Source organism: Coturnix japonica, chromosome 4 (genome assembly GCF_001577835.2).
Source record: "Coturnix japonica isolate 7356 chromosome 4, Coturnix japonica 2.1, whole genome shotgun sequence".
NCBI classification, from domain to species: domain Eukaryota; kingdom Metazoa; phylum Chordata; class Aves; order Galliformes; family Phasianidae; genus Coturnix; species Coturnix japonica.
The window spans coordinates 6,599,743-6,625,059 of NC_029519.1; the positions used below are offsets into that span (position 1 = coordinate 6,599,743).

A 25,317-nucleotide genomic window follows, 5' to 3' on the forward strand; every position below is an offset into this window, starting at 1 on the left:
CTTGTAAATTCGAATCACCCCAATTGCTATATTCTGTAGCTTTACCATACAAAATTCAGATTTTAAAATAGTACCTGAAAAGTTCAGAAGCTTAAACCTCACAGATTAGTTTGATACTGAACTGCCCTTTGTATAACTGACCATAATCATAGAAGCTATAAGAAGGTATTCTTATGTGCAGTAGCTCTAAACAGCCTCGGCAGTGTTTATCAGCTAAATGTTTAATCAGACAAAGTGGCAAAAATATAATCAGAGGAATACAAGGTACTTAGCATTTAAATAAACTTGTAAACCAATGACAAGTCTATTTAGTCAACTACTAGCACACATTCTTTATCTGCAAAGGGTTTGTCCCACATTCATTAGAATGAGTCTCACACTTTCCAGGTACGGGCATCATTTTCCCTTCATTCAGAGGAGAAAGATGCAGAAAAACAAAAGTTAAAGGGCATAACCATGAAAAAAAACTTCCATTTCAGCAATGTCATACTGCTCTAGGAATTTATTAAAAAAAAAAAAAAAAAAAAAGAAACCAAACCCAAAGTTTGGTTACAATTTTTTTCTACTAAGCTGCTACATCTGAGGTGAATCCTTGAGCAAATAAGGAAAATCAGAACGATGACAGAGCACGAAACACACAGCCTTCCCTCCTTCCAAGCAGAAGGCACTGTGTTTGTTTCCATCAAACTCTGTGTGAAATTGTCCAACCACTAATATGGATCAGCTTCTCACCTCCTGGTATTAGGGGACAGATGTGGTGCTTTCTGCTTCACTGACTGTTTGGCCCTGAACACCAAAGCTGTGCTCTCAGCTATTTTTTTTTTTTTTCCCCACTCACTCTGTTGATAAAACGTATCCCACAGCAACTCTGAACATGGAAAATGCAGTAAATAGCCCAAGAAAATGTAATGATTTTTTATTGTTATTATTAAGTAGACAAAAGTAGTGAGTCTTTCCCGCAGGGGGAGAAAAAATAAATAAAAATCAAACTTTCATGTAAATAATACCGTCTTGTAAATAGGAGTTGGTTTTACTCACAACTCATTCTGGTGGCTTTTAAATATATTCCTCCTCCTTTTAGAGCTGGGAACCATTTGCTTTATGAGTACCATTTGGAACATTTGCCTGTTGCTCATAAAATAGACAAAGCTTTTATTCATGCCATGAATTTTTACTCACTTTATACAAAATATCTAAGGAGGGATTTGCAGGGGCCAGAATTACATCCGTGAAAGAATTAACAACTAATTTAATTTTGTGCAACAATAATGGCTCCAGCAGTTTTTGATTTTGTTGATTACATTTCTTCTCTCCATGAAACAAAAAGGCAGATGGGTGTTCGCTTCTTTGTGCATACTTATTTAAAAGGAAGGATTTTTGTTCCAAAAATGAACAGGAATGACAAAAGCAGTTTACATGTTTTAATCCATGCACCTATTAAACAGAGCAGTGGCAAACACGGCTTTAAGAAGTGATCACATAATACACTGAAAGAACATGGAAAAACAAAGTTTTTTTTTAGCACTGCAACAGTCCAACAGAATTTTTCTTCACCAACACAGGCTGCAGTTGCACAAGCCACCAGAGAACTGGATACAAAAGATCACCTCTCTCACCTACATTCATGCAACAGACCACACCAGACTCTGGATCATTGCATCACGCTGCTTCCAACCTCTTCTCACAGCTCAGAAACCCAGCTTCTCCTTTGAGTGCCAACAAGCTGAAATTCAGCCTGAACATCAGGATCTTTGCCTCCCTGCAGCACTTTCTGCAAGCAAGGGAGCAGGAGGAGTCTGCTATCCTTCCATAACGATTCATTAGCTGTTCAGCAGTAACTGCTTTAACAAAACACTTTCCTCAATATTTTCGTGCCTGCACATAAGAAGCTACTGTCTATTAGTTACTATAGACCACTGCAAGCTCCTGTGGTCTTGTGCATAAACATTATTGATTGCAGACACAGATCAATGCACTCCTAATGATTGTGATTAGCAACTGTCTGGATAGAGGCGCTTGCAGTTTTGGCCATGCAGTACCTAGAAACAGGTTGAGTGCATGCTGCATATGTGCACAGTAACTATTTCCATAGTATGGAAATAGTAGAAAAAGAGAGTAACAGCTGAGGGATTTCGCTGCAGTACAAAGTTTCTATGACTGCAAATAACAGCCTTCTTTCTGCATGTAGGGGAGCACAAATACCTCGTGAGACTACAGTGAAGAACTTACCCTTAATGAACTACAAGCAATGTTACAAAATTGGAATCAGCTGTATGCAGAATCACAATTAATTTTAAGGCAAACATACTAAAGCATTAACAAAGTAAGCAATAGTAGAGATGCATGGATCCTTCTATTTCCAAATAGAAATCACATGTTTTTGGAGTAAACAAGCCTCTAAAACAAGCCTAAGCTCTAGGATCACATATCTTTATAAAATATGGAAGAAATGGACCTGAGGCTGTTGGTCAACTCTTGACTAAACCGCCATGAGCCACCAGTGAGCCAAAGTAGCTAAGAAGCCCAAGGGCTGTAGCTTGTAGCAGAAACAGTGCTGCCAGCAGGAGCAGGAGGTGATCTTTCTCCTGTACTCTGCAGATGAGGGAACTGGGATTGTTTGGCCTGGTGAATAGAAGGAGAGATAAGGGGAGATCTTATTACTCCCTACAACTGCCTGAAGGGAGGTTGTTGTGAGGTGGCCATAGGCCTCTTCTGCATAACTAGTGATAGGATGAGAGTGAATGGCCTCAAGTTGTGCCAAGGGAAGTTCAGGTTGGATATTAAGAAAAAATTATTCTCCAAAAGAGTGGTGAGGCACTGGAATGAGCTGCCCAGGGAGGAGTTCGAGAAACGTTTAGATGCTGTACTAAAGGGCATTCTTCACTGGGGAAATATTGGTGGTAGGCGGACTGTTGGACTAGATGATCTTAGAGATCTTTTCCAACCTTTGTGATTCTACCATCCTTTAGTTTTTAAAACTAAGCAGGAGAATTTTTGTTTGGGTAGATTGTTTACAGCCTGAAAATACATGGCAGAGCCTGCTCTAGACTACTGTAAAGTTGTAATTATAGAGTAAAGGTTGCTACCTCTTCCTGGTTCTCTCAATCTCTGCCAGCAAATTCTCAACTTTGACATTACACATATAGATTCACTGCTACCTTTAGCAACAAGTGAGCACTGCAGAGCTGAGGAAGGTCCTTGTGTCAGGAAGAAGCACTGTACCAAATAAATTACAAATCTGCTGCTGAAGGAAAAAATGCCCCCACATCCATAAGAAGCAGGAGCTCTCTTCCCCTGGCAATTTACAGAAGCAGTCTGGTTTTCCAAGTGGGACCTCTCAGTTCCCCACTTCACCTCTAGCCCTGCTCCATCTCCTTCTCTTGTAGGACTCAATCCTTACACTCACAACAGCAATATCTAGTTTTACCTACACAATGAACTGTCTCCTTCCTTTGCTCTCATCACTCAGAAACTACGTATTTCAAAATGCAGTACAGTGAACTGATACACAGGGAATAAACAGTAAAATTGTATCTGCACTTGTGCATGTCAGAATTCTACAGTGATTTGCTAAAGAAAACACAGAAGTGCAAGACCAAAAATTCCAAACCCCTTTGTGTAAAGAAACATGAGTGCTGCACATTAATCTCTCCATTTCTTTATCTTTTTTTTGTGTGTAATTAACTATTGCTCCTTTTTCAGATAAATCCTATTACACCACAGGCTGATCTCTCAAAACTTCCTTTCAAAATAACACTCCACAAACTCCATTTCTACACCAGAAGATGCTCACAGTTTCTTGACATGCCATTCAGAAAGTGGTTTGGCTTTGTAAGGTTTTGCAGCCTTTCAAGCATGTCAGGAACACAAGCTGAAGGAAAGATAATTGTGGCATTTCTACACTAGAAAAAAAGCTGAATCAAATCCTGAGAGTTTAACTAAAAAACACTAACAATCATCCAGATAGCCAAACAACAAAACAAATCATTTTGACATTTGATGGTAAGAACCACAGAGCTACCCTAAAAGCAATGTTTCTTTAGAGCCCTAGATTGATTCTATTAAGAGTGAGAAAAACCACCATTAGAAAAAAAGCCTTATGAGAAAAGTCATTGCAGCCTACCTGTGGCTGAGTCCATGGCTCCAGCGTTGATTCTTTTAGAGGAGTTTGTGGCCTTCCCATTTCTTTTGTGTGCTTTAAAGAGAGAAAAGTATGCTTCAGGTTATGCGTTCAACCATTCTATTGGTATTCAGCATTAATTTCCCTTGAGGGAATAAAACAATACTCATGCACAAAATTCATACAAAATAATCAAAATATATGATGACTGCATGCATTTAGAGTAGACTGCAGGTCTGATATTTTTGCAGCCAAGTAACCTAATTTTCATAGAGCAGCTTTAAGCTTCCAGGAGTGGGGGTGCACATCTCCATCTCTGTATGCAAGTGAAAAACCTCAAACAAAAGTCTGACATTATTTGCCAACACAGTGAGGTCCAGAGGCTGAATTTCCAAGAGAATCACTTGAGTTCTCCAGCTTTTCACAACCTTGGAATTTTTCAAGATTGACTGCCCCAAAGCAAGGGTCCATATAATCAAACAGATTAAAATAGTCTTCAGAGAATTAGATTTGCTGACCATTCACACTTTCTCTTCCATTTTTTAATGTTATTAAAACATTCTGCAAATAGTTGTTATTTTCTGTAATTGCTCTGCTTCAGTAATAAATATGTGAGAGTAGTAAGCACTGGGACTAAGCACTGAATAGGATGCCAGCTCCTTTTAATTTTCTCCATAGGAATTTCCAGAGGAAGAAACTGCACATTGCTGCATAGATACAAACAAGTCTCCTTTATTTTTTTTATGCCTAATTCCTTTAGGTTGTACATTGGAAACAATGGTTTTCAAAAAAACATATCTTCTGCTCATATATATTGTGCTTAGGTGCCAGAATCTTTCTCCACCTGAAATACAGAACCTCTATCACGCTACTCTTTGGACAAGGCCTTTGACAATGTGCAATATAAGTATCATCTTATCCAGATATCATATCAGAGAGATCTAAATGCCAATGGGAACTGCAAGGATTGTCAGTGTGAGAGTCATATGCCATTAGATTTTCTGTCATATGCACTAAAATATGATCTCTTGAAAGAAAACAATTTTTTGAAATACAAAACTTGTGGGTAACTTCAGTTAGTATGGAACATTCACAAGGCTCCTTTCAAAAAACACCTTATTAAATGGAAATTTTGTTTTGGCAGGTAAGATTGCCTGTAATAATAGATTATAGACAATAATTTGTACCACTTTTGTTGCTATATTTTGGGGTAGCAACTGAATATGATTCATTCTTGAAATAGAACAATAAATGCATTTCTAAAGAAAAAAGAAATAACCACAGATACAGTGAACACTAAAAAGAGTTAAAATGAATGCATCTGGGAAGGGAAAGCTGTGTTTTCCATATGTTCAAAAGCAAATGTATTCTACCTTGTAATCTTTCGTTAAATGTAATAATCAAGCATCAAAAGGACCCAAACACATTCTGAAAATTATTAAATATATCAATTGTGGTGCTAAGACACCGTAATAATTCCATATGGGATAACCTGCCAAGAAGTGACATTAAAAATCTGAGTATTTCTTTACAAGCAGTTTGCCTTTGAATTTCACGTCTTTTTTTTATACAACATTGGTCCAATCAGTGCTATTATAGAGAAGAAGAAGAAAAAAAAGCAAAAATAATGTGTATGAGATCATAAATCATAAAGGAAACAAAAGTACATTTAGGTGAGAGAGCACTCAAAGCTTTTGAGTATCATTTTAAAACAGCATTCTGCATTTTAGGTATGACGACTAAGTACATCTTAATGCCGAGATTCTCATTGACTGGCACCTTGGGTTCCTCATTTGCTAGCTCCTGTTCCCACTACCCAGAAACGAAGAATAACTTCCCCCCCCTCCAAACGGGAGCATCAGTGACATAACACAACAAGACTGACACACACAGCAGATCTTAGGGCAACTACCAGCTATTCTGCATCCTGTAACACATGTAAGAAAGCTTAAAAAAAAATAAAATAAATAATAATTAAAAAAAAAATACTGATCTGAAGAACCCAGAAGTCACAGACATTCTTTTTTAATTGCAGAATAAAAAAGACACAAAGCATCTCTGTGAGCTGTGACTGCACACAAGGTAGCTCTCAAATACCAGCCATTGGACTGCTTACAAGCAGCACATCTGCTGCAACTTCAAACTCAGCATGTTACAAAACTCAGATTGTGCAAATACTTGTTCTGAACTAGCAATTGTACTTCTAGTCTACACGCTGCCTACTTAAAGTACCCTGACATACACTCACATTCCTCATGAATCATATAAGCAGTCCTTATCCACAAGTTCTGTTTTCCTTTCAGGGAAGAAGAATGTGATAATGATAGGTAATACTCCTGTGAGCATCTTTCTTCCAGCACAGATAAAAAGCTCTTTACTAAATGCAGGAAGCATTTGGAATCCTTTATCCCCCCATTTTGCTTGGAGCATCATCCTACAAGCTTCTGCAGTTCATACAATTTCTCTAGAGAAACAATAGGAACATGCCCACAGTCTTTTGTTTATGTTCTCCCTACTTCCTCAGTTTGACACTTAAGTTTCACACATAGAAGAAAATTGTAGTCATAATGAGATAAAGATGGAATGATTTCAACCTGGATATTATATTATGGTTTCAGCAGTGCCATTAAAGCTCCCTTAGCTCTTGTACATGCACAGATTAGATTCTTTCTAGCAGGCAGGGAAGACTTCTAGAATAAATGAGGTTCCTTCCATTTTTGATGAAACATCTGTCAGTTCCAGTATAGCCAACAACCCCACAAGAGCAGGGTATTTCTGGACAACTGATTCAGTTCCCACTGTTCTGCCTTATACAACTGCCCTGGTACAGGCACTGGTCAAAGCAGAAAAAACACCAAGGTTTCACTAATGAACTTTCCTTTATCTCAGAGATCCCAATGGGAAATGCACTATTCCTAGCAGTTATCCCCCAAGGCCAGGCAGTCCTGCCTACCCACAGAAAGTCCAGCTTTCAGGTATTTTCTCATTTAAGAAAGAAATGACATCCGTCATCTTCTGCCCGATCCCCTAGAAATTACCCTGATCTACTATGTCAGCAATCAATAAAGTCCAGCACAAAGGCTTAAAATACTGAAATTACTGTGAGCAAAGTATTTTGCTGATATTTGGAATTTTCTGTCTAGTTATAACAGCAAAACAAAGTCTTAGTATTTAATCAATCATCAAGTAGTCATCAATCTTTTTTTAAGCAAAAATGAAACTCATCATGAAAATTTCCTGTTGTTTATTAGGAACAATGAGTTAATAAACATATAATTACTTATGACAGTTTGGCAGGTAATATCCACACTTTCAAAATCTACAAGAGAAAATAAATTGTAAAATAGATTTTAACGGTTATGAAAGTCATCATTTTAAGTCAGCCTTCATTTTTATCTTTAAGCTACCACACTGCTATATCCATTCTGAAATATGAGGGGGGAATCTCTTGTGCAATTGAGACTATTCAAACTAATTTTACAACAATTGCATGCGCAGAGATCTCCCTTCTGAGAGCATCCTGTCCCAACACTACTCAGCTCCAGGTAGCTGTTCAGGTTAGGCTGATCCATAGCAAAACACTGCTCATCTGCTCAGCCTATTTCCTGCAGCAGGCTCAGCTCTCCGCCCTAAGGCTCCCTGTGCCTTGGAGGGGCAGGTCAGGAAGAGGGGATATGGCTGATTGTCGAAGAGAAATACCTATTCCCTGTGACCCTGTCTGACAGCCACATGTCAAGCTCTCCCTTTTGCCTCTCTCTCCACAGTGCATCACAACAGAAGCGGCCAACAGATCAAGCTGCCCGCTGGCACTAGCATCAGTGCTGGGAGCTGTTGCAGGCTGGAGGCTGCCCACACTCAGCCTCTACTGAGCCACAGTGCCGGCCCTTGGCTTCCTCTGGCCAGACTCGTGAGCTGTAGCAGCCTCTGCTGCAGAACTCATACTCTGAAACCGTGGGAAACTTCCTCCCTTTTTGTTAAATTATGTTCAACTGGTTGGCCTCAGCTTCATGAGCTGGGCTATTAAAGTAATCATAAAAATATACAGTAACTTGACCCATGGGTATGACCAATTTTTCAATGACTATCACTTTTCCAGACCACAAAGGCAATTTGTTCTGGCCCTTAAACTTTCTGTTCCAGTACTAAATACTGGATTTGTTCAGCTAGGAGTCATCTCCTTTTCATCCCACCTCCCTATAGGCAGGTTTTTGCTTTTCCTCAAAGGAAATCCGGATTTATTAAAGTTAAAAAGAAGAGAAAAAGTTACGATGTGACAAATTTGTTTTATGTATTTTGATTTCTGGAAAAGCCCTAAAATTATCTAGACGGATATTACCACCAATAATACTAATGGTTATTGATTGCTGTGAGAAGCAAAAGCAGACTGAAATCCAAAGATAATATGATGCATTTTTCTCTGGTGCCTTACAAAATTGCTATGGCAGCATTAAGATTGTCTGACTCAAAAGTGTTCCACTCGGGCACTTTACAAGAAGGAGAAAAAAAAAGGACTTTATGAAATTGTCTTTCAAGCTGAAATACTGTATTGCTTGAAGTGAGATTTAGGAAACAAACAGCAGAAGACATTCTGTAAGCAGTATATTAGCACAAAGTCTGGCCAGGATCACATCCATTTGTTTGGGGCTGCTTTTGTCTTTTGCAGTTTTATTTAAACAGCCAAAAATTGCACTTTTTAGACCTGCGGCATTTACTGCTTTTCTATCCCACATAATAATTACAAAACCATGTGTACTAATTTCACTGTCCAGAGAGAACATCTTTATCATCACATTGAGCCAGAGAATCTCTATAGCCTGAGAAAGAGATTATCTCCATGAACAATGCCTCCTTCTTGCCTCTAAGTTGATTTCAGGTAATTGGATTCCTGCAGTCTGCTTCTGCAATCCCTCAGGTGAAAGGTGATCACTTTGAGTGAAAAAAAGGTTAATTTTATGTAACAGACTGCTGGGGAAATAAATAAATAAATAAAATTTGTACCATACTTCCGAGCTTCAGATAAATATGAAAATAAATCCACATCAAGTAAATTTTCCTATGGGAAAGCCATAGAATAGCTGAAATCAAGATGCTAGAAGAGATTCGCATGGGAATGCTTTTGTCTTCTGTTTGAGAAACACATCAGGTCTGCCTTTTGCAAAAGAACAAAAAGACAGTTTAGAGCTCACAGATTAAACCCTTTGTAGAGCTGTCAGTAGGGAACCCACAGTCTAGACCCCTGAAATGTGATTTAGGAACGATGAGAACAACCAGCTATCCATGCCAAACAGCCACCTGGCATCACCATTTACTCAATACTGCTTTGGCTGCAGCAACCACAGCTCCCTTGCTGGAAATACCAGAATGCCTTGTGATGTTACTGCATGTCCTCCAGTGATTCCTTGGCCTCAACTGTGACAATTTAACCCAGCAAGTCTGTAATGGTACTGCCAACAGGCAGCTTTATCTTGCAATTACCTTTTCAAAGATGCAATAAATCACCTAGTGCATATACAGTCAGACAGCAATTATAAGAGCATGATTTCCAGAGGTGCTGCGCAGCCTCCATCATTTAGAGCTGTTACACTATTACTCTAGAAGAAGCAGCTCCTCGCACACATCTGACCTCCTTTTGCTATGAGGTGCCTTCAGGCACAGTGAGTGTCTGGTGGGAGTTGGGGGACGGGAGACCGGGGCCAGCTGTGCAGAGGGGGAGGAGTGGTGCAGCTACTAGGAGAGCTCAGAGGTTTAACAAAGCCTGACATGAGATTTGCCAGATGGTTCTGTATCGGATTGTAAAACTTTAAACTAATCTTCATTTAAGAGTTTTAAGGGCTGTATCCCTCTTATAAAGCCTCTTGCTCTTTTGCCTGGTTGATTCTGGTAAATTATAGATCAGACTTTAGAAAACTGCTTCCATGAGCAGCGGCTCCTTAAATCTCAGCTAAACTGAGCAAGAAGATTACATGTTATTATGATGTAGCACAGCAGGATTTTTGTACAGCAAACATAATGATGTAGAGAAGGATAAAACTATCATTCTGCACAAGGAGGTCATCCATACAAGAACAATGCTTTTTATACAGCTAGCAAATCCATACACGGGGAATTTTCACTTGGCAAATTCCTTTTCTTAGTGGCTCTGTCAAGAAACCCAACCATAAGCCAAAGCCAGATCTATATTTCAACATCTTACAGGAAAGAAGATGTCACTGGGGAGAAATTATTCCAAACAGTACTAGAAAAAGTATCTATTTCAAGGGCAATTTTAGGGTAAATGCATCCTTATTGCTTTTATGCAAGGAGAAAGGATTTCCTCTGAATCCCCTGTGAAATGTCAGATACTGTATGTGGTATTAAAAATTAAGATGCTCACTAATCTTACAAGTGCACATATATACTTTTAATTGTAAATCAAATACACTCCATATGGAAAAGAACAAAGCAATGTCAGAACAGTATGGGGTAGAAAAGCTTTCTACCTGCTGTCAAGTATTTGTAACCTTACACACTATCTTCACATTTGCATGGCTACAAAATTGGAGAGGGAATTTAGATATTTTAGGCACTAAGCGCTGACAAAGTGAGAAATACAAATATTTGGTGATTACTGATGGGAAAACTTCAATAATCAAGAGATTGAAACCATCATGTTTAAGGACTTGACACAGGAATGTCATTACACTTGTGACCTAACAATCTTATGAAAAGCTGATAGAAATGTTTTAGTCTGTTCCTTTTTGAGTCTGCAGCCTATTGAATTTGCTCTCGTTTTCATTTTCTGTACATGATTTTGAATGCAATAAAGTACTGTCAAATGACTTCCCCTTTCTCTCCCTTTTTAATTGAAGCATTATTTCCTGCACATGAAAGCTTTTGACTTAAAAGCAATCAGGTGTGATATTCACAGCTCTGGGCTTTTCAAAATGTCGCACATAGGAATTATTCGGATTTATCCTAAAGCTCTCAGTAAGAACATCAGCATTCTGCAATGCCTAAGAAAATTTCCTATCTGTGATAATACGCTACTCGAGACTTTGTTGTTCAACTGATTTTATTACATTTAAGTAACAATCAGACATTGTTTCACATCTGTTTTATCTTGCTCTTCTTTGCTAACATTCTAAAACAAGCTTCCCCATTTTCAGAACAGATAAAGATTTCTTAATCGGTGCAATGCCTGCTGACTGTAAGAACAAACTTATTCTTACAAATTCAGATAATCCTAACAGAGCAAAGTTACTTTCAATTTTTGTCAATATGGAACTGTTTTTTGGAACTTACATGTAAAAATCTCAGCGGAAATAGCAGATAAAATATGTTCACACCACATGTTTTGACTTGAAAGTATTTACATATGTAAGACTAACATGATATTATATGTAAAGGTATTCCGTCATCAAGTGAAATGTGAGGAAAAAAAACCAAACACAATATCAAACAACTGGTTTTAGCTGCCTGGGCTCTACTTAGCTTTCAAAGAATAAATATAAATGTACACAAGTCTGTTTTGTGACTCAGATGTAAAGCATCATGTTAAAAATGTAATACAAGGTAGCAAAACAACCAATTGTTACGTTCAGGCATACTTTCTCCAGAGTTGTTAAAATTCACATTTCCTGTGGTATCCTCTGGAAAAAGAGCTTCTCTTTCTGTGGGATATCCATAAAATACAGCATAACCTCTGCCAGCATCCACCTTGTCCAAATGTTTTGGTTTTTTTTTCCTTAGGCCTGTCATCCTCTTGATCTGTGCTGTGACTAAGTTGAACATTATAGGAATCCAGCTTCTTATAGCAAACATTTGCAATTTAAATTGCTTTCTCTCTCAACATTAAGTCTGAATTGGATAAAGGTGTTAAACGCTAAGACGTCCTAGGATTCTTAACTTTACTAATCAAGCAAACTAAAATTACATTATCACAGGCAGCCAGGACTGGCTAGGACCTAGCGGGTGGAGAAAGGCCTGAATGAGAAACTCACATGCCAATTACAGACAGAGAGAATGGCTGACAAACTTCTGCACTTTAAGCTTTGAAGTGTGGCAGAACTAAGGAAGATGTGCCACCTTAAATTAGATTTTTCCAGAAAGTTGATAAATAGGCTTACTCATGAAGAACAGCAGGACTAATCTGCAATTCTCTTGACATTAGAGACAACATGATCTATAGAAGCCTTGTTGGATCATCAGCTTTTTTCATTTGATGTCATCCTATTTATATTCCTTATCCCCAGCTGCAACTATTTGTCTTCTAAAATGTGTTTGATTTTTCTAGTGCCTATTGTAGTTCTTAGTGTATGAACTAAAATAAGCAGTCAGACTTCAGGTGGCAACGTATTTATGGTATAAGTATCTGTTCTGGGCATAATCTCTCAAGAAATATATATACATATATGAGTGAATCTGAGTGTATGCGTTTGGAAATAATTTTTTCTCTTATCTAGTCTGTGTAAATTATTCAAAGTGTTTCCTAACCCATGGCACAGAATTTGGATTGAATAAACACAGTGTAACTCTTAAAACAGAGAGGAGAAGGGAAACACATATAGAAGTCACCAAGGCTAAGTACAGGCAAGCATACATCCATCTTCCTCTCCAGCAGATAGATGCAAGGTGGATGCATCGCCCTGCTGAAGTCAGGCCTGCAGGCTATACCAGCAGAAAAATACATACCAGTCTTTTTGTGAGCATAAACTTCTGTAATCACATTCTCCTGTCCTTTGTTATTTAGCTGGGAGTCTGAAATCTCAATATTATGATAGTAAAATCAATTTAAAGTTCTATTACACTCTTGTCAACCAAAATAAACTGGTGCCTGTCTGCCTCTGTAGCTCCTTCCCTTGGACAACTACACACATCAGCTTTCCATTAAGATAAGCAACAGAAAAATACTTATTTACTTCTTCCAATGGCAAGTCTACTATCCACAGACACAAACCTTACCCTCACCCCATGTCAGGAATCCCTCCAAAAGTTACAAGAAAAAATCTATTTTGATATTATTCATTTCGTTGTGCTAATAGAGTTTGCTGCCAAAGGAATAAACATTCAATTTCGGGAGGAATTCTAAAATTTAACTTCTTTTTTTTCCAGCCAAACATAATAAATAATGACAGTATGAAATAACTTCTTGCTGACATATATAATTCTGTCTGCTACTCTGTCCTCCTGGAATGAGGGAAAAAAGCCTATGACATGATGCAATCAGAACTTCCTTGATATTTAACTGCCTCTGTACTTATATGTGATCCTTCGGTGGCTAGAGTACAAAGCAGGAAGACTGAGAAGCACTGCGGTGCATCTGCTATTTCCTGTCCTGTTCCTGATTTGCTCTGAGGTGAGGCACACAGCAGAGTCAGAGCCCAGCTTCTCCTGCTACACCCAGCACAAGCGTGGCACCAGCTGTTCATGCTGCTGCAAAGAGTGATTGCTATTCTGCTTGAAGGCAGTTAGCTAAAGCTTAGAAGGTAATATAATGAACACAGGTAGAAATAAAAGCCATGCTCTCCATAGGTTTTTAAACTGAGGTAAGAATTGAGAATACAGAAGGACCAGGTTAGATTTGAGTCTTTTAAATAATGGGCAAGGCAGGAATGAACTGAAGAACGCTGACAGATGGGTGTTAGGGTGGTTTTAAAGATGTCTGAACTTAATTCTGTGAGGTGTCTTCACTTGAGTTAAATCAGTTTCTGAACGTCTCCTACGGTGCTGTACCTCAATCTGAGTACATTCTCACCTTCTAGTTTAAAGTTTAACTCTGACACATGCAGTTTCCCAAGTAATCTTCTGACACTTTCCATGTTACATCATTTACTTTCTGTTATTCATGAATTACTGGAGGAAAAATTGTTTTTCCCCTTCAGGCAGGGCAGGTGGAAAAGAAAAAGAAGAAAATCCAGAACACTCCATATGAAATGAAATGTTCCATAATTATAGGATTATCTTAGTTTATGCAGGTCCCTTTCTGCTAATAAGCCTTGCTCTGGAAAATTTCTTAAACACAGACCTTCTATATTAGCACATAAAGAACTGTTATTAATATCACACCTCTGAAAGCATCATCATTCTTATTTTAGAAGTGCCAAAAAGTCATTTCTAAAGCAGCAGACAACATATCTCCCTCATTTTTTCCTAGATGAGAGACTAAATGCCCACTCTTTTATAAGACTGGGAAGAATAAAGTAACACATTAGTGCACTGCAAGCAGATTTCATACTACACAACATTAGCATTTGGCAGAAGATGCCTTTCGAACAGGTACATATTCACACGTTTCCTCTGTCTCCCAAACATTCAACCATTCCAAAATTCAAACATCTTGGATATGCAACATGAAATTGTAATACACTGTTGCTATGAGTCTTGCATTGCAGAGGATACTCTTACTAGACAACACACTGCAGAAGTTCTGCATTTTTATGAATTACTGTAAATAGTTCATTTTCTGCATCTGACTTCCCAACAATAGTCTTAAAAGACAGTGCAAAAACCAGGATTTCTTTGTTAATTCTTAGATAAATGTACATCGCAATGGATTAGAGAAAGCAAGATCAGAGAAGCCACTATTTTGTACACAGAGCTCCAAAGTAAGCAGCAGATAGATTACTATGGGGCATTGCTTTAATTCTTTCAAATGATGTATTCCAGGAATAACTATTTCTAAAAGCTCAATTTATTAAGATAAGAATCATTAGAGTATCTTTCTGATGGAAGTTCAGGGTTTTTCTTATCTCACTTAACAGAAGAGATTTGCAAGTATTTGGAAAGACAAAAACATAGGAAATTGCTATCACTGGATTTCTGAACTCTTTAATCTGAATTGCTGTTTGTCTTACTCTAAAGCTCACTTTTGGGCAGTGAGATCAGACACAGTAGCCACTTTTATTAATGTATTATAAAATGCATATATGCACTTTATCCATATGCAGCATAATGGGAATACTTTCACATATAAAGACAGAGATAATTTCCTAAAAGGTTTTGCAAGTCTTCCGTGTTCTTCTGTAATACACATTATTTATGTGTTACAGAAAAAACATTCAGTTATCTTATGATTATTGTGGTAGACTGGCTGTTGTAAGTTCAAAATCCTAACTATAAGAAACACCACCACATGACAGTGCCCCTTAGACCTTTTCAGATCACATTTTACTATTCAGATTCCAGCCCCCAGTATAGTTTCACTGAAATGAGAGATCTGAACTCGCTCAATGTGAATTCTATAGGAGCAATTCTAGTGTGAGGTTTACTACATAAACAAAATAGGCTAACAAAAGAATCTTGATCTAGTGTTCTTTATTTTCACAGAATATTTGACTGTGTAAATGCACGTACAGCTTAGTATTCTGTGTAAATTAAAACACTATCGAGCAGAAAGATTAAATAAAGATGATTTAAATGGTCTTTTTCTGAAGTAGGAAATAAAAATCTCTTCCTCCCTCAATATTTTAAGTATTTCTTTTATTCCCATTGTAATGTAGTAAAGATACAACACCATTATTACAAGAATGCAAAGCTGTTATTATCTGTATATACAGAGATAGGCAGCTTCAGCTTGCTAAAGTAAAATATATCTTCTTTTTCTTTATTATTCTGGACTTATCTCAAAGGGAGCAGTAAGAAGGAAAGAGGAGGCCATGTAAAACTTGTTGACTGAACCAAACAGAATTTTCCAGGCAAGAGTACTCAGTACATATAGGCTGACTACACAAATGCACCAACTTCTCTTCTTCCTTCTCTTTATAGTTAAGAAGAAACACTGCATTTCAGTATTAGTGAACTGGAAGTCAAAAAGCAAACATCAAACTTTTCAAGTCCTTCAAAATGTCTGTGTTTAGTTCTGGTACAGCAGTACTGAGCAATTCAGGCTGCTCAGTACACCAAGACTGACACTGGTCAGCCCAGAGAGTCTGTTCTGACAGCATCTTGAAACAATCATACATTTTTCTTTCTTCAGCAGATAATAAGTTCAAATAAAAATGAAAAGAAAAAAAAACAGGAATGCCACTTCTGTTCATTTGCTGGATGCTAAGAAACACTGCAGATTAAAATACTAAAGAATGGAAAAGCCCTCAAAGATGAATATTTTTAAACAGGGAATGAAAAGACATTTGTTCTCATTTTTAGACAAACACTGATTGTACAAAGAAAATTTACCCGCTGGAAATATGTAAATCGCAGATAAAACAATAAATTACAAATGGCATACAAAGAAAATAACATAAAGGAGTTCCCTCAAACAAAGATGCTTTTGATATATAGCAAAATGAGCAGGTGTCATGCAACTGATGTTAGACAAAAGACATATGGACAGGGATGTCGGTAGTGCTGAAAGTCAAATAAAAAACCTACAAAACTGTTTCCTATGTATGATAAATATAAATATAAATCCTGGGACAACAGACCTAATCCTGCACTGTCCTGAATCCTCTGAGTGAGGAATTTTATATGACATCTCTTCACTGTAAATGAGTATAAAATTTGGACAATATTTTATCTTTTGCTTTATAAAACAGCAATACTGGATTTTTGTGGGGTTGTTTTTTTGCAATGACATATGCATGTTAAATGCACTGTCTTGTGGTCAGCTACGGGCACAGTTCCCAACTGATTGAAAGTTATGTAAAAAGAACAGAAGGTAGAAGTAACCGAAAATGAGACTGCTGTGCTGAAATTAATGCATTCTTCAGAAGATTAAGCTCTAGAGAAATTATCAGTTTTAAACCTTGGAAATTTACTTTTAAAAAATGTTCAGATTATGCTTTCATCCTTTCTGCTCAAATATAGCAAACTTACGAATGACTATTCAGCATTTACCTTTGTATATATATATATTTATATAATCAGTAACTGCCACTTCATGCACTTCCTGCAGTGATACAGAAGTGCCAAAGGGTATGTGCCATGTTACAGCAATTTCTCAGTTTGTTTAAGTAACAGAACGCTCTGTACTGACAGATCAACAAAAGATACATTAAATCCTCAGCAGACCCATTTGTCCACTATTACCTGCCAGAGGACTGTTGCTTGTGTTGTTCAGTGTTCCGAAACAGCTCTTTCAAAACCTGAAAAAGCTACATATTTTTAAGCTACTCAAAAAGACTGAAGAAAGTCACACACAAAAATTGTAATACTGGCTCACTTCCAGCTGAAGTGCCAGCCCCATCCCTGCAGTTGAAAAACTGAAGTTACTAACAGTTTCTCCCAGGGGATTAGGAAAAAACTGTAAGGAGAACAAACAGGCATAAAGTAAGGGAGCAAGCTCAGCTAAATCATGGATGGTAAAGCCATACAATTAGTTTATCATTTATCAGTCAAATAATAGCTGATAATGACATACTAGTTAAACTCGAAGAAAAATATAAAATTATAAACGAAGCTTTCCTCTATAGAGAGAAAATAAGATACACACTAGTTATACCTGTAACTTATTATGAAGTTTGTAATATTTTTTGTTTTACAATTTATCCACCTTCTTTCATATTCTAGCTGTTTTTTAAAGCAGTCACACATCAGGTTGTCACTCTCCTTCCACCAAGAGTAACTACAAGGCAATAAACAAGTTCATCCTCACAAAACTCTGATTACTGGGAGAACTGGGGACTGAGAAAGAAACTGAATAAGAAAAGGGAAAAGGGGGGGGGGGGAAGGGGAAAAAAGGGGAAGAGGGAAGTGGGAAAAATAAATTTGGGACTTCAGAATTTTGTTTTATGGAAATTTTCAAAGAACTATGTCATATTACATATTTTTAGACTATTGTTAAATAATCTCAAAGATTAATAGCAATAGACATGAAATGGCAAAGCATCATGCACTCTTATTACGTGTTCCACCCCTATCACAAGAGAGACAGAGAACTTAGAATCTAGGATTACTTTAGAAAAGGGGAAAATGATAATAAAGAATTAATATTGAAACTCTCCAACAAAATACGGCTATAAATGCATCAAATACTACAAAATCACAAGATTTACGGTAAAAAATCCACTGTGGAAATCATTTTTCCACTTCCTTGTTTACAAGGCTTTCCTATATTTATCTCTCACTTTACAGAAATATTCTACCAAAGCATAAAACACCAATGATTCATTTTAGGAAAACCAGTTTGTTTTGGAAAATGTAGCGTGGAAGAATCTCATCATGAAAAGCTGAAATGACTATGAAGGAAATTACACAGCTCAAGTAAATTGTTAAATAGTCACCTCCTTACAAGGCTTAATAATATATCACAACCAGAACTTAGGCTCAATTTAAAAAACCGTGATATTTGTCTCCCAGATATATGCTGGGATTTGACTTTTGTTTTCTTTCTATCATCATCCTTCTAAAACTTTATGAAAATATCTCTCATATGTAAAACTTCTTCAAACATTTTTCCGCCAATAATTGACCTCTTTCATTTTCCTCTATCATAAATCCCCCACCAGGACAGCACATTCTTGGCTGCTTTGAAACAAGCATTCAATTCTACATTCCTTCCATTCACTTCAAAATGGATATATACCATTTTACTTCGGGGCATCATTTAACCTGGTCCTCCCCAGTCGCAGTTCCAGCAGACCCTCCCACTAACTTCTCACTTCAGTAACTTGATTTGCTGCCTCCTCTAACTGTCCTTCCCATCAAATCAATCTTTTGACTCCTCCAGTTTTTCGGAAGGTTTGACTGCAAAAGGAAAACTGGAATTATCCTTATATTTTTCTGCATTTCTCTGTGTCACTGGAGAAAGATTCATTGCATGTTATCATTAGATATTAAGCATTTGCCATCACATTTGGGTTCAGGGAACACAATGAGCCAGTCACTGCTCCCAGACTCCAGAGTCCATCAGTGCTTAAAGATGGCAGGAGCCGCTAAAAAAAACACTGCTACAAGCAATAAGGATTCTCCACGCCATCACATACACAAACATGCATGAAAGTTACAGTTTCTCTTAGGACACTGCCTTTACAGCCTTACAGTCTGGGAATACTTCTTTCGCTTTTAATTTTCAGACATCCTGGTGCAAATTAATAACTCACTTCCACACATGACGTTTTTCTGTCTAGGAAGAAGAACACATTAGATAGCTCAGTGAAGAAGGAAGAATACAGATAAGGTAAACAAACCACTCCCACAGAAGTACTCAAACAAATGGTATTATTCATCTTCCAAGATAAAAAAGAAAAGAAAGAGAAAGAGAAAGAGAAAGAGAAAGAGAAAGAGAAAGAGAAAGAGAAAGAGAAAGAGAAAGAGAAAGAGAAAGAGAAAGAGAAAGAGAAAGAGAAAAAGAGGAAAAAAAGAAAGAAGAAAGAAAGAAAGAAAGAAAGAAAGAAAGAAAAAGAAAGAAAGAAAGAAAGAAAGAAAGAAAGAAGAAGAAAGAAAAGTAAAGAAAGAAAGAAAGACAGACAGAGGAAGAAAGACGGAAGGAAAGAGAAGAAAGAAAGAGAAAAAAGGAAGAAAGAATCATGCTGTAGCAGGCTGTATGTACTGATACACACAGGTATGTATTTGCAGATCAAGTAAATTCCATTGGGACTGCTCACAAAACAGTAGTTTCAAGGGCAGAGATCAAATTAATACATTGGATTTTAAGGGAATAAGATAAAATACCTTGTTTAATCTATGGTTAGAGTGCTGAGCACATCACCAGCAAGGCCATGGATTTGACAACATAGCATTTAAGAGCAGCAGTATTCAGAGCTGCAACAATGAAGACAAAACAGAAGCAATCACCAGAGTGCAGTGTAGAACCTGCTTTTCCAGCACCTCTAAGCCTTTCTAAGTTGTGGGAGTGAGATCTTTATAAGTGATAATTCCACCCTCTGGCACTTCTAACACATTTTTCATAAGTAACTCACATTTGCCCCTGTTAGCTCTGATGCGCTTTACAGTTTTAGCAACACAACTTTTCCTGTTTCTGCAGATTTGCATTTGTCCACACACGTTTGATATAAGCTGGCAAACCACAGCTTGTCTCCAGAGTGAAACAACCCCCTGAACAACACGAGCTCTCTTGCTGACAAGAAGGCAATGCCAAGATGTCACTGTGTGTGTGCTCCAATGACTTCATTTCAGTACCTTGAAGTCAGAGTTCTGAGGACACAATTTGCCCATTTCATGATTAAAAGGGTTTAAGAGGGTTAAAGAAGCAACCAAAATGTACAAAGAATATTTGTCTTAAGGCAGAGTGTTTCAAACTTTCAAGCACAGCACATCAGCAGTCTCTAAAAGTATCTACAGAACAGATTACATAACCATATACAGAGTTCTTATTGCAGTGGTCCATAAAACATGCAAAATATTTTCTTTTCTTAGTAAAAACATATTAATGTATACAAGATAAATTCATAACCTGGAATATTCCTGAAAGCTTAGCTAAAATAACTCTATTTGAGAGCTCAAAGGAATGTGATATCTGTAGCAATAAAGGACACTCAGTAATTCACCTAGAAAGTAAATGGTCTAAGTAGTATCAAAGATTTTGTATCAATTTGTTAGAAATACAGGAGTTCTCAGTACAGAGGCACAGTTTGGAAATTGTAACTTGTTGTACAAGACAGAAAAGAGCGGGAAGAAATGGGAAATTTGTGAATTTCATACATCAACTTAAAATCTAAGTAAGTTTTGTTCAAGGACCTTTTCAGTTACTTACACACTGTGGTAAATTTCATCAATAATAAAAAAATATTTTTTTTTATCACAATTATTTTCTCTTTATAGAAATAAGAAATCATAAGGTAGCCACAGGAGAAACACTGCCCTGCATTTGCCAATGTGTTGTGCCAGTCAGTTTCCAACCCCATGCTCTGTTTCTGGCTTTCACGGAAATCACTGAAGCATGAATTTAAGGAGAGCAAGACATTGGCTGGAATAGTTTTAACACAGAGAAGTATTTGTTTGTTTTTTTCGTTGTTACTGTTTTGTTTGTTTTTAAAGAGTATTTCAGGGAGTTTAAAAGAAAAAATAAATAAATATTGCGGACCATTAAGATCAGCTCCCTAATGCACAGTAAGCACTCACTGGAAAAAAAAAAAAAAGGTTTTACCATTTCCAGTTTCCAGAGGCTCAGCGTACACTCTTCTGCTTTTAGATGTCAACAGGTCCTTTCCAATCTTGCCCTTGGCATTTGTAAGACATCCCTCTTGTTATCACCCTGCACAGCTGCCAACACATAGAAATGGCCTTGGCTTCACAATCTGGAGATATGCTAAGTCATAACTTATATACATACGCACATAGAGGCACTTGTGCTTAGATTTCCTTCATTTAAAGATGGCTATCCAAAGTTACCATCCCATGGTAAAAAGCATAGGTAAGGCAGAGTCTTCTGGACTTTTCTAGTAAGGTTATACAAAGACTTTTATTATTATTAAGATTCCTACCAACGAAGAATAATCCTATGATGTTCCATACCCACAAATACCCTGTTTTTACAGAAAAACAGGAATGTGTGTCCACTTTCATGAAACACTAGCAGAAAACTGCATAGAAGCTGTCATCAAGACACTTGCCCTATCCAGAATAAATTTGCCTGCCAAAAACTGGTATGCATAGGAATGTCCCACCAGTATGAATCAGCATAACATGTCTGTACTTCATAACAATTGTGGTCAGAAAGCAAATTCTTTCAGCCTAGCTGAAATTCATCTAAATTCCCTAGTCTCCAGTTCTGTTTCTGTTGGAATAAAACCAAAACACATTGAGCTCCGATCTCTCCTTCCAAAGAACTCTAAAAGCTTGTCTTTTGTGCCCTCTGTGAAGAACCAAATGACTATAGACGCATGTGCTACTGTTTATTTATATTATGTTAACTGTCACCAGTTTTCAGCATGCCATAAAATATTAACAGAGAGTAATAGAGAATACCTATTTTCCTAGGGGAAATAATATGACGCATAGTCTGCGGCATATCAATGTACAAGTAGTTTTTCAGTTTTTATACAGATTTTATACACTAGTATGAATAAAAATGCTAATCACAATTAATACCTATCTCAATGGATACATATATATGTATCTATTGAGATAGCAGAGTATCTCTTAAAAGTAAATAAGCAATTTAAAATAATTTACTAAAATATTTAAGTGTACAACAGCCACTTCATTTATTTCAATTATGTAACCATTGCGAACTTTAACAGCCCTCAAAGTAACTAGTTTTGATGGTGCGTTTTTGGGTATTTTGGAGGAGTGACCCTTTTCAACCAAAGAGCCCTCTCCGGTCTCTCAGAAATATTTTAAAGCATTGTAAGTACAACATAATTGCAGAAGTCACTAACTATAAAAATCCATCAGGGCTGATGTGGCACTGTCAGTCCTTGTGGGAGTACCTGTATTTTAAGAAAGGATAGAAAGCTTTCTGTGACTTGGTGTTTTCTAGTTGTTGTTGGTTTTTTTTTTTCCTCAGAAAATTACAGAGTTGTGATTGTTTGCTTCTTTTTTTAAGATATTTTCAAATACTTTCAGATTTTCCCTTTCCTGAGCTGGCAAACGTCTTCACCATTTCAGGTACAAAACAACAAACAGGACCTCCACTGAACTTAACCAAACTTTGCACTAAGAACTGAACATAAAATGTTTATTTATTTCACTCGTTCCTCTGTGCTTTTAGTTATCTGTAACTAACCATCTGGAATTCCACTACCAACAAAACATTGCTTTTAGCTGTTAGATGGGGGTCAGCATCTTGAAAAGGCTGTACTTCTAATTACATAGAAATACAACAGTGTGAAACACTTAACATCCACATACAAAAGCTGTAACTTATAGCCTAAAGTAAAGTAATTACAACACTGAATACTGTTATGTACTTCGTCCTTTTAATGTGAGGAATTCTCAATTCACAATTGAATTGAGGATTGAACAAGGAATGCTCTATTCACAATTACTGACAAGATACCTGAGAATATGCTCATCCCAAACTCCAAAATAAACCATAAAACAGCAACCTCCATCCTGATGCATCTTCTTCTTAAACAAAGATGCTGGCACCACTCCTCATCCCCTTCTACAACAGCTCCCACCAGGGATGGCTCCAGGCACCCCCTCTGAGCACCACAGAGCTTCTCTCACCATCACTGCTTCCCTGCAGGCATTTCATTCCAGGTGGCAGAAAATGTAATGCCAGATTTTTCCCCAGAGACCCAGAGCTGTATTTCAGCCAACCCATGAATCAGATGCATAAGAGAAAAATTCACAACACAACTGAATTATAAAGCAACAATCTCCTGGATCTTCAGAGTAACCAGTGAGATACAGCCTTATGAAACTCCATTGGAGAGAACACAGAATTACTAAGAACACATGATTACTAAGCTAGTACAACAGTTCTACCCTGAGAGCTTTCAAGACAACTGGAAACCTACAGAAAGCACTTTTAGTGAGTGCCAGAATGAATTGCTCCAGTAAATACATTCCAGAAGTGGGAAGATAAAAATGTGAATTCCACTTTTGTCTTGAAAGCTTTGTCTTATAACCTCTCCTTTCCCCTGCTCACATCCCCAGAACACAAAGACTTCATAAACTTAGAAACACAATACTGTGGAAGTGACAGACTCAGCCTGATTTCCATACAGGTCTGCTTTTATGTGATTTTTTTTTTTTTTTCATCTTTCTTTTCTCTTTCTACACACTTTAGCTACAGAGCTCATTCATCTTTGTAGACGAATAACGTATGCTTCTCTTCTAAACACAGGGAGATTTCTTTGGGAAAAAAAGAAGAGAGATCAAATTAGAGCAATATGAGAGTGTGTGTGTACAACCATTTTAATTTAAGCAGATTATTAAATAATAAAAGGCAGCACTTTTTTTTCATGTAAGTACTGTTTTGATATGAGTATTTTTAACTGCAGAGGTCAACAGTTATTTTAAATGTGAAGTAGAGAGATTTCTGCTGATGTTCTTATATATCACCGTGCAAGTATCTTCAAGTACCACCATGAGGAAAGGCAAGCAAGACCTTGCATGCAATATGTAGATCAAGTAACACTGTCACAGAAGCTGCCTCATCCTGACCTTTGTTATTTCTTGAAAGAAAATTGTCATTCTGAATCTTAATAGGTGATTTGAATATTATTTAAATTTGAACTTCAGATATTTTACTCTTAGAGCAAAATGAATGCATCTGCAATATCTACTGACCAGTCCTGACACATCTCCTGATTTCCTTGGAGTTTCTTTCAGGTAGATTAATTTTTTGAAAAACAAATATTCTTGGCAGTATTTTGCAGCCCTTTTGAATGTATTTAATTAATTAATTATTCAAAGCACAAAGACTACAGAGAAATCAGATAATCAAATAATTCTTACTCTATATGAAAATTACATCCTGTTTTTTGCAAAGAGAAAAACGGAGAGATTAACTGAATTGTCCAAGGTGATATGTTGAGTAATAAACAGACTTAATGGAAGTAGCAGCTTCTAGCACCAAAACTTACAGCTAGTTTTGTAGACTGAAAAATACATAAGATGAAAGATGCAATGGCCCTCCTGCAGAGCGTCAACAACACATCATTTCAGACAATAAGTAATATTGCCACAAGTCCTAATGACCCCTCTTAAGACAACAAAGCCAGCTATCGGACAATGCCAGCTGTTGGAACAGTAGGATGAAACTATGTGGCTCATTCCCATGAATTATTTTATTCAGACAGGAATACATTTTTCTATACCACATGATTTAGAATTGAGATGTATCTGAAAATACATGAAGTCATAAAGCAAGTTCAGATTATAACCTTTATTAGCAAGATCTGTTACATGTTTTTTATGCCAGTTTTAGACCATATATTACCTCATTCAAGAGAAAATAACTTCAAAAATTGCAGTTATATTCTTTTAACACAATGAATTATTCAATCTGCTGAAGATCGTTAGAATTCACCAAAGTAGTAAGAAGTTAAGCAAAACTTCACTATTTGAACCACAAAACACAGAGCAAGTTAGAAAGAAGCAAAAAGCAAATAGGATCAAGCTAAGGAAATATAATGAGGATCTTGGAAGTGTTAATACAATAACAAAAAAAAAGTCTCAATTAAAAAAAAAAAAGTCTGAAATAGAAGGTTAGAAAGTCTCTGAAGCATTTGTAAAGAGAGGCTTAATCTTAGAAGAATGTTTTCCACCATTCAATATCTCTGTGTAGCAAACACATTTTCAGAACGGTCATCCTCTATTCTGAAGACCATTTTTAAGTATTTCTAAATTTCCCAAGCCTTGCAATG

The 25,317-nt window shown here is 37.0% G+C and overlaps 1 protein-coding gene across 2 annotated transcripts in view; it reads right to left on the bottom strand.

Annotated features, from left to right (window-relative positions):
- PCDH11X (protocadherin 11 X-linked) overlaps positions 1 to 25,317 on the bottom strand; it is a 445,592-nt gene that overhangs the window by 233,940 nt on the left and 186,335 nt on the right. For both annotated transcript variants that reach the window (XM_015860405.2, XM_032444082.1), the window contains exon 5: positions 4,124 to 4,195. In XM_015860405.2, the coding sequence (XP_015715891.1) occupies positions 4,124 to 4,195 (72 nt within the window). The remainder of the gene's footprint in view (positions 1 to 4,123; positions 4,196 to 25,317) is intronic.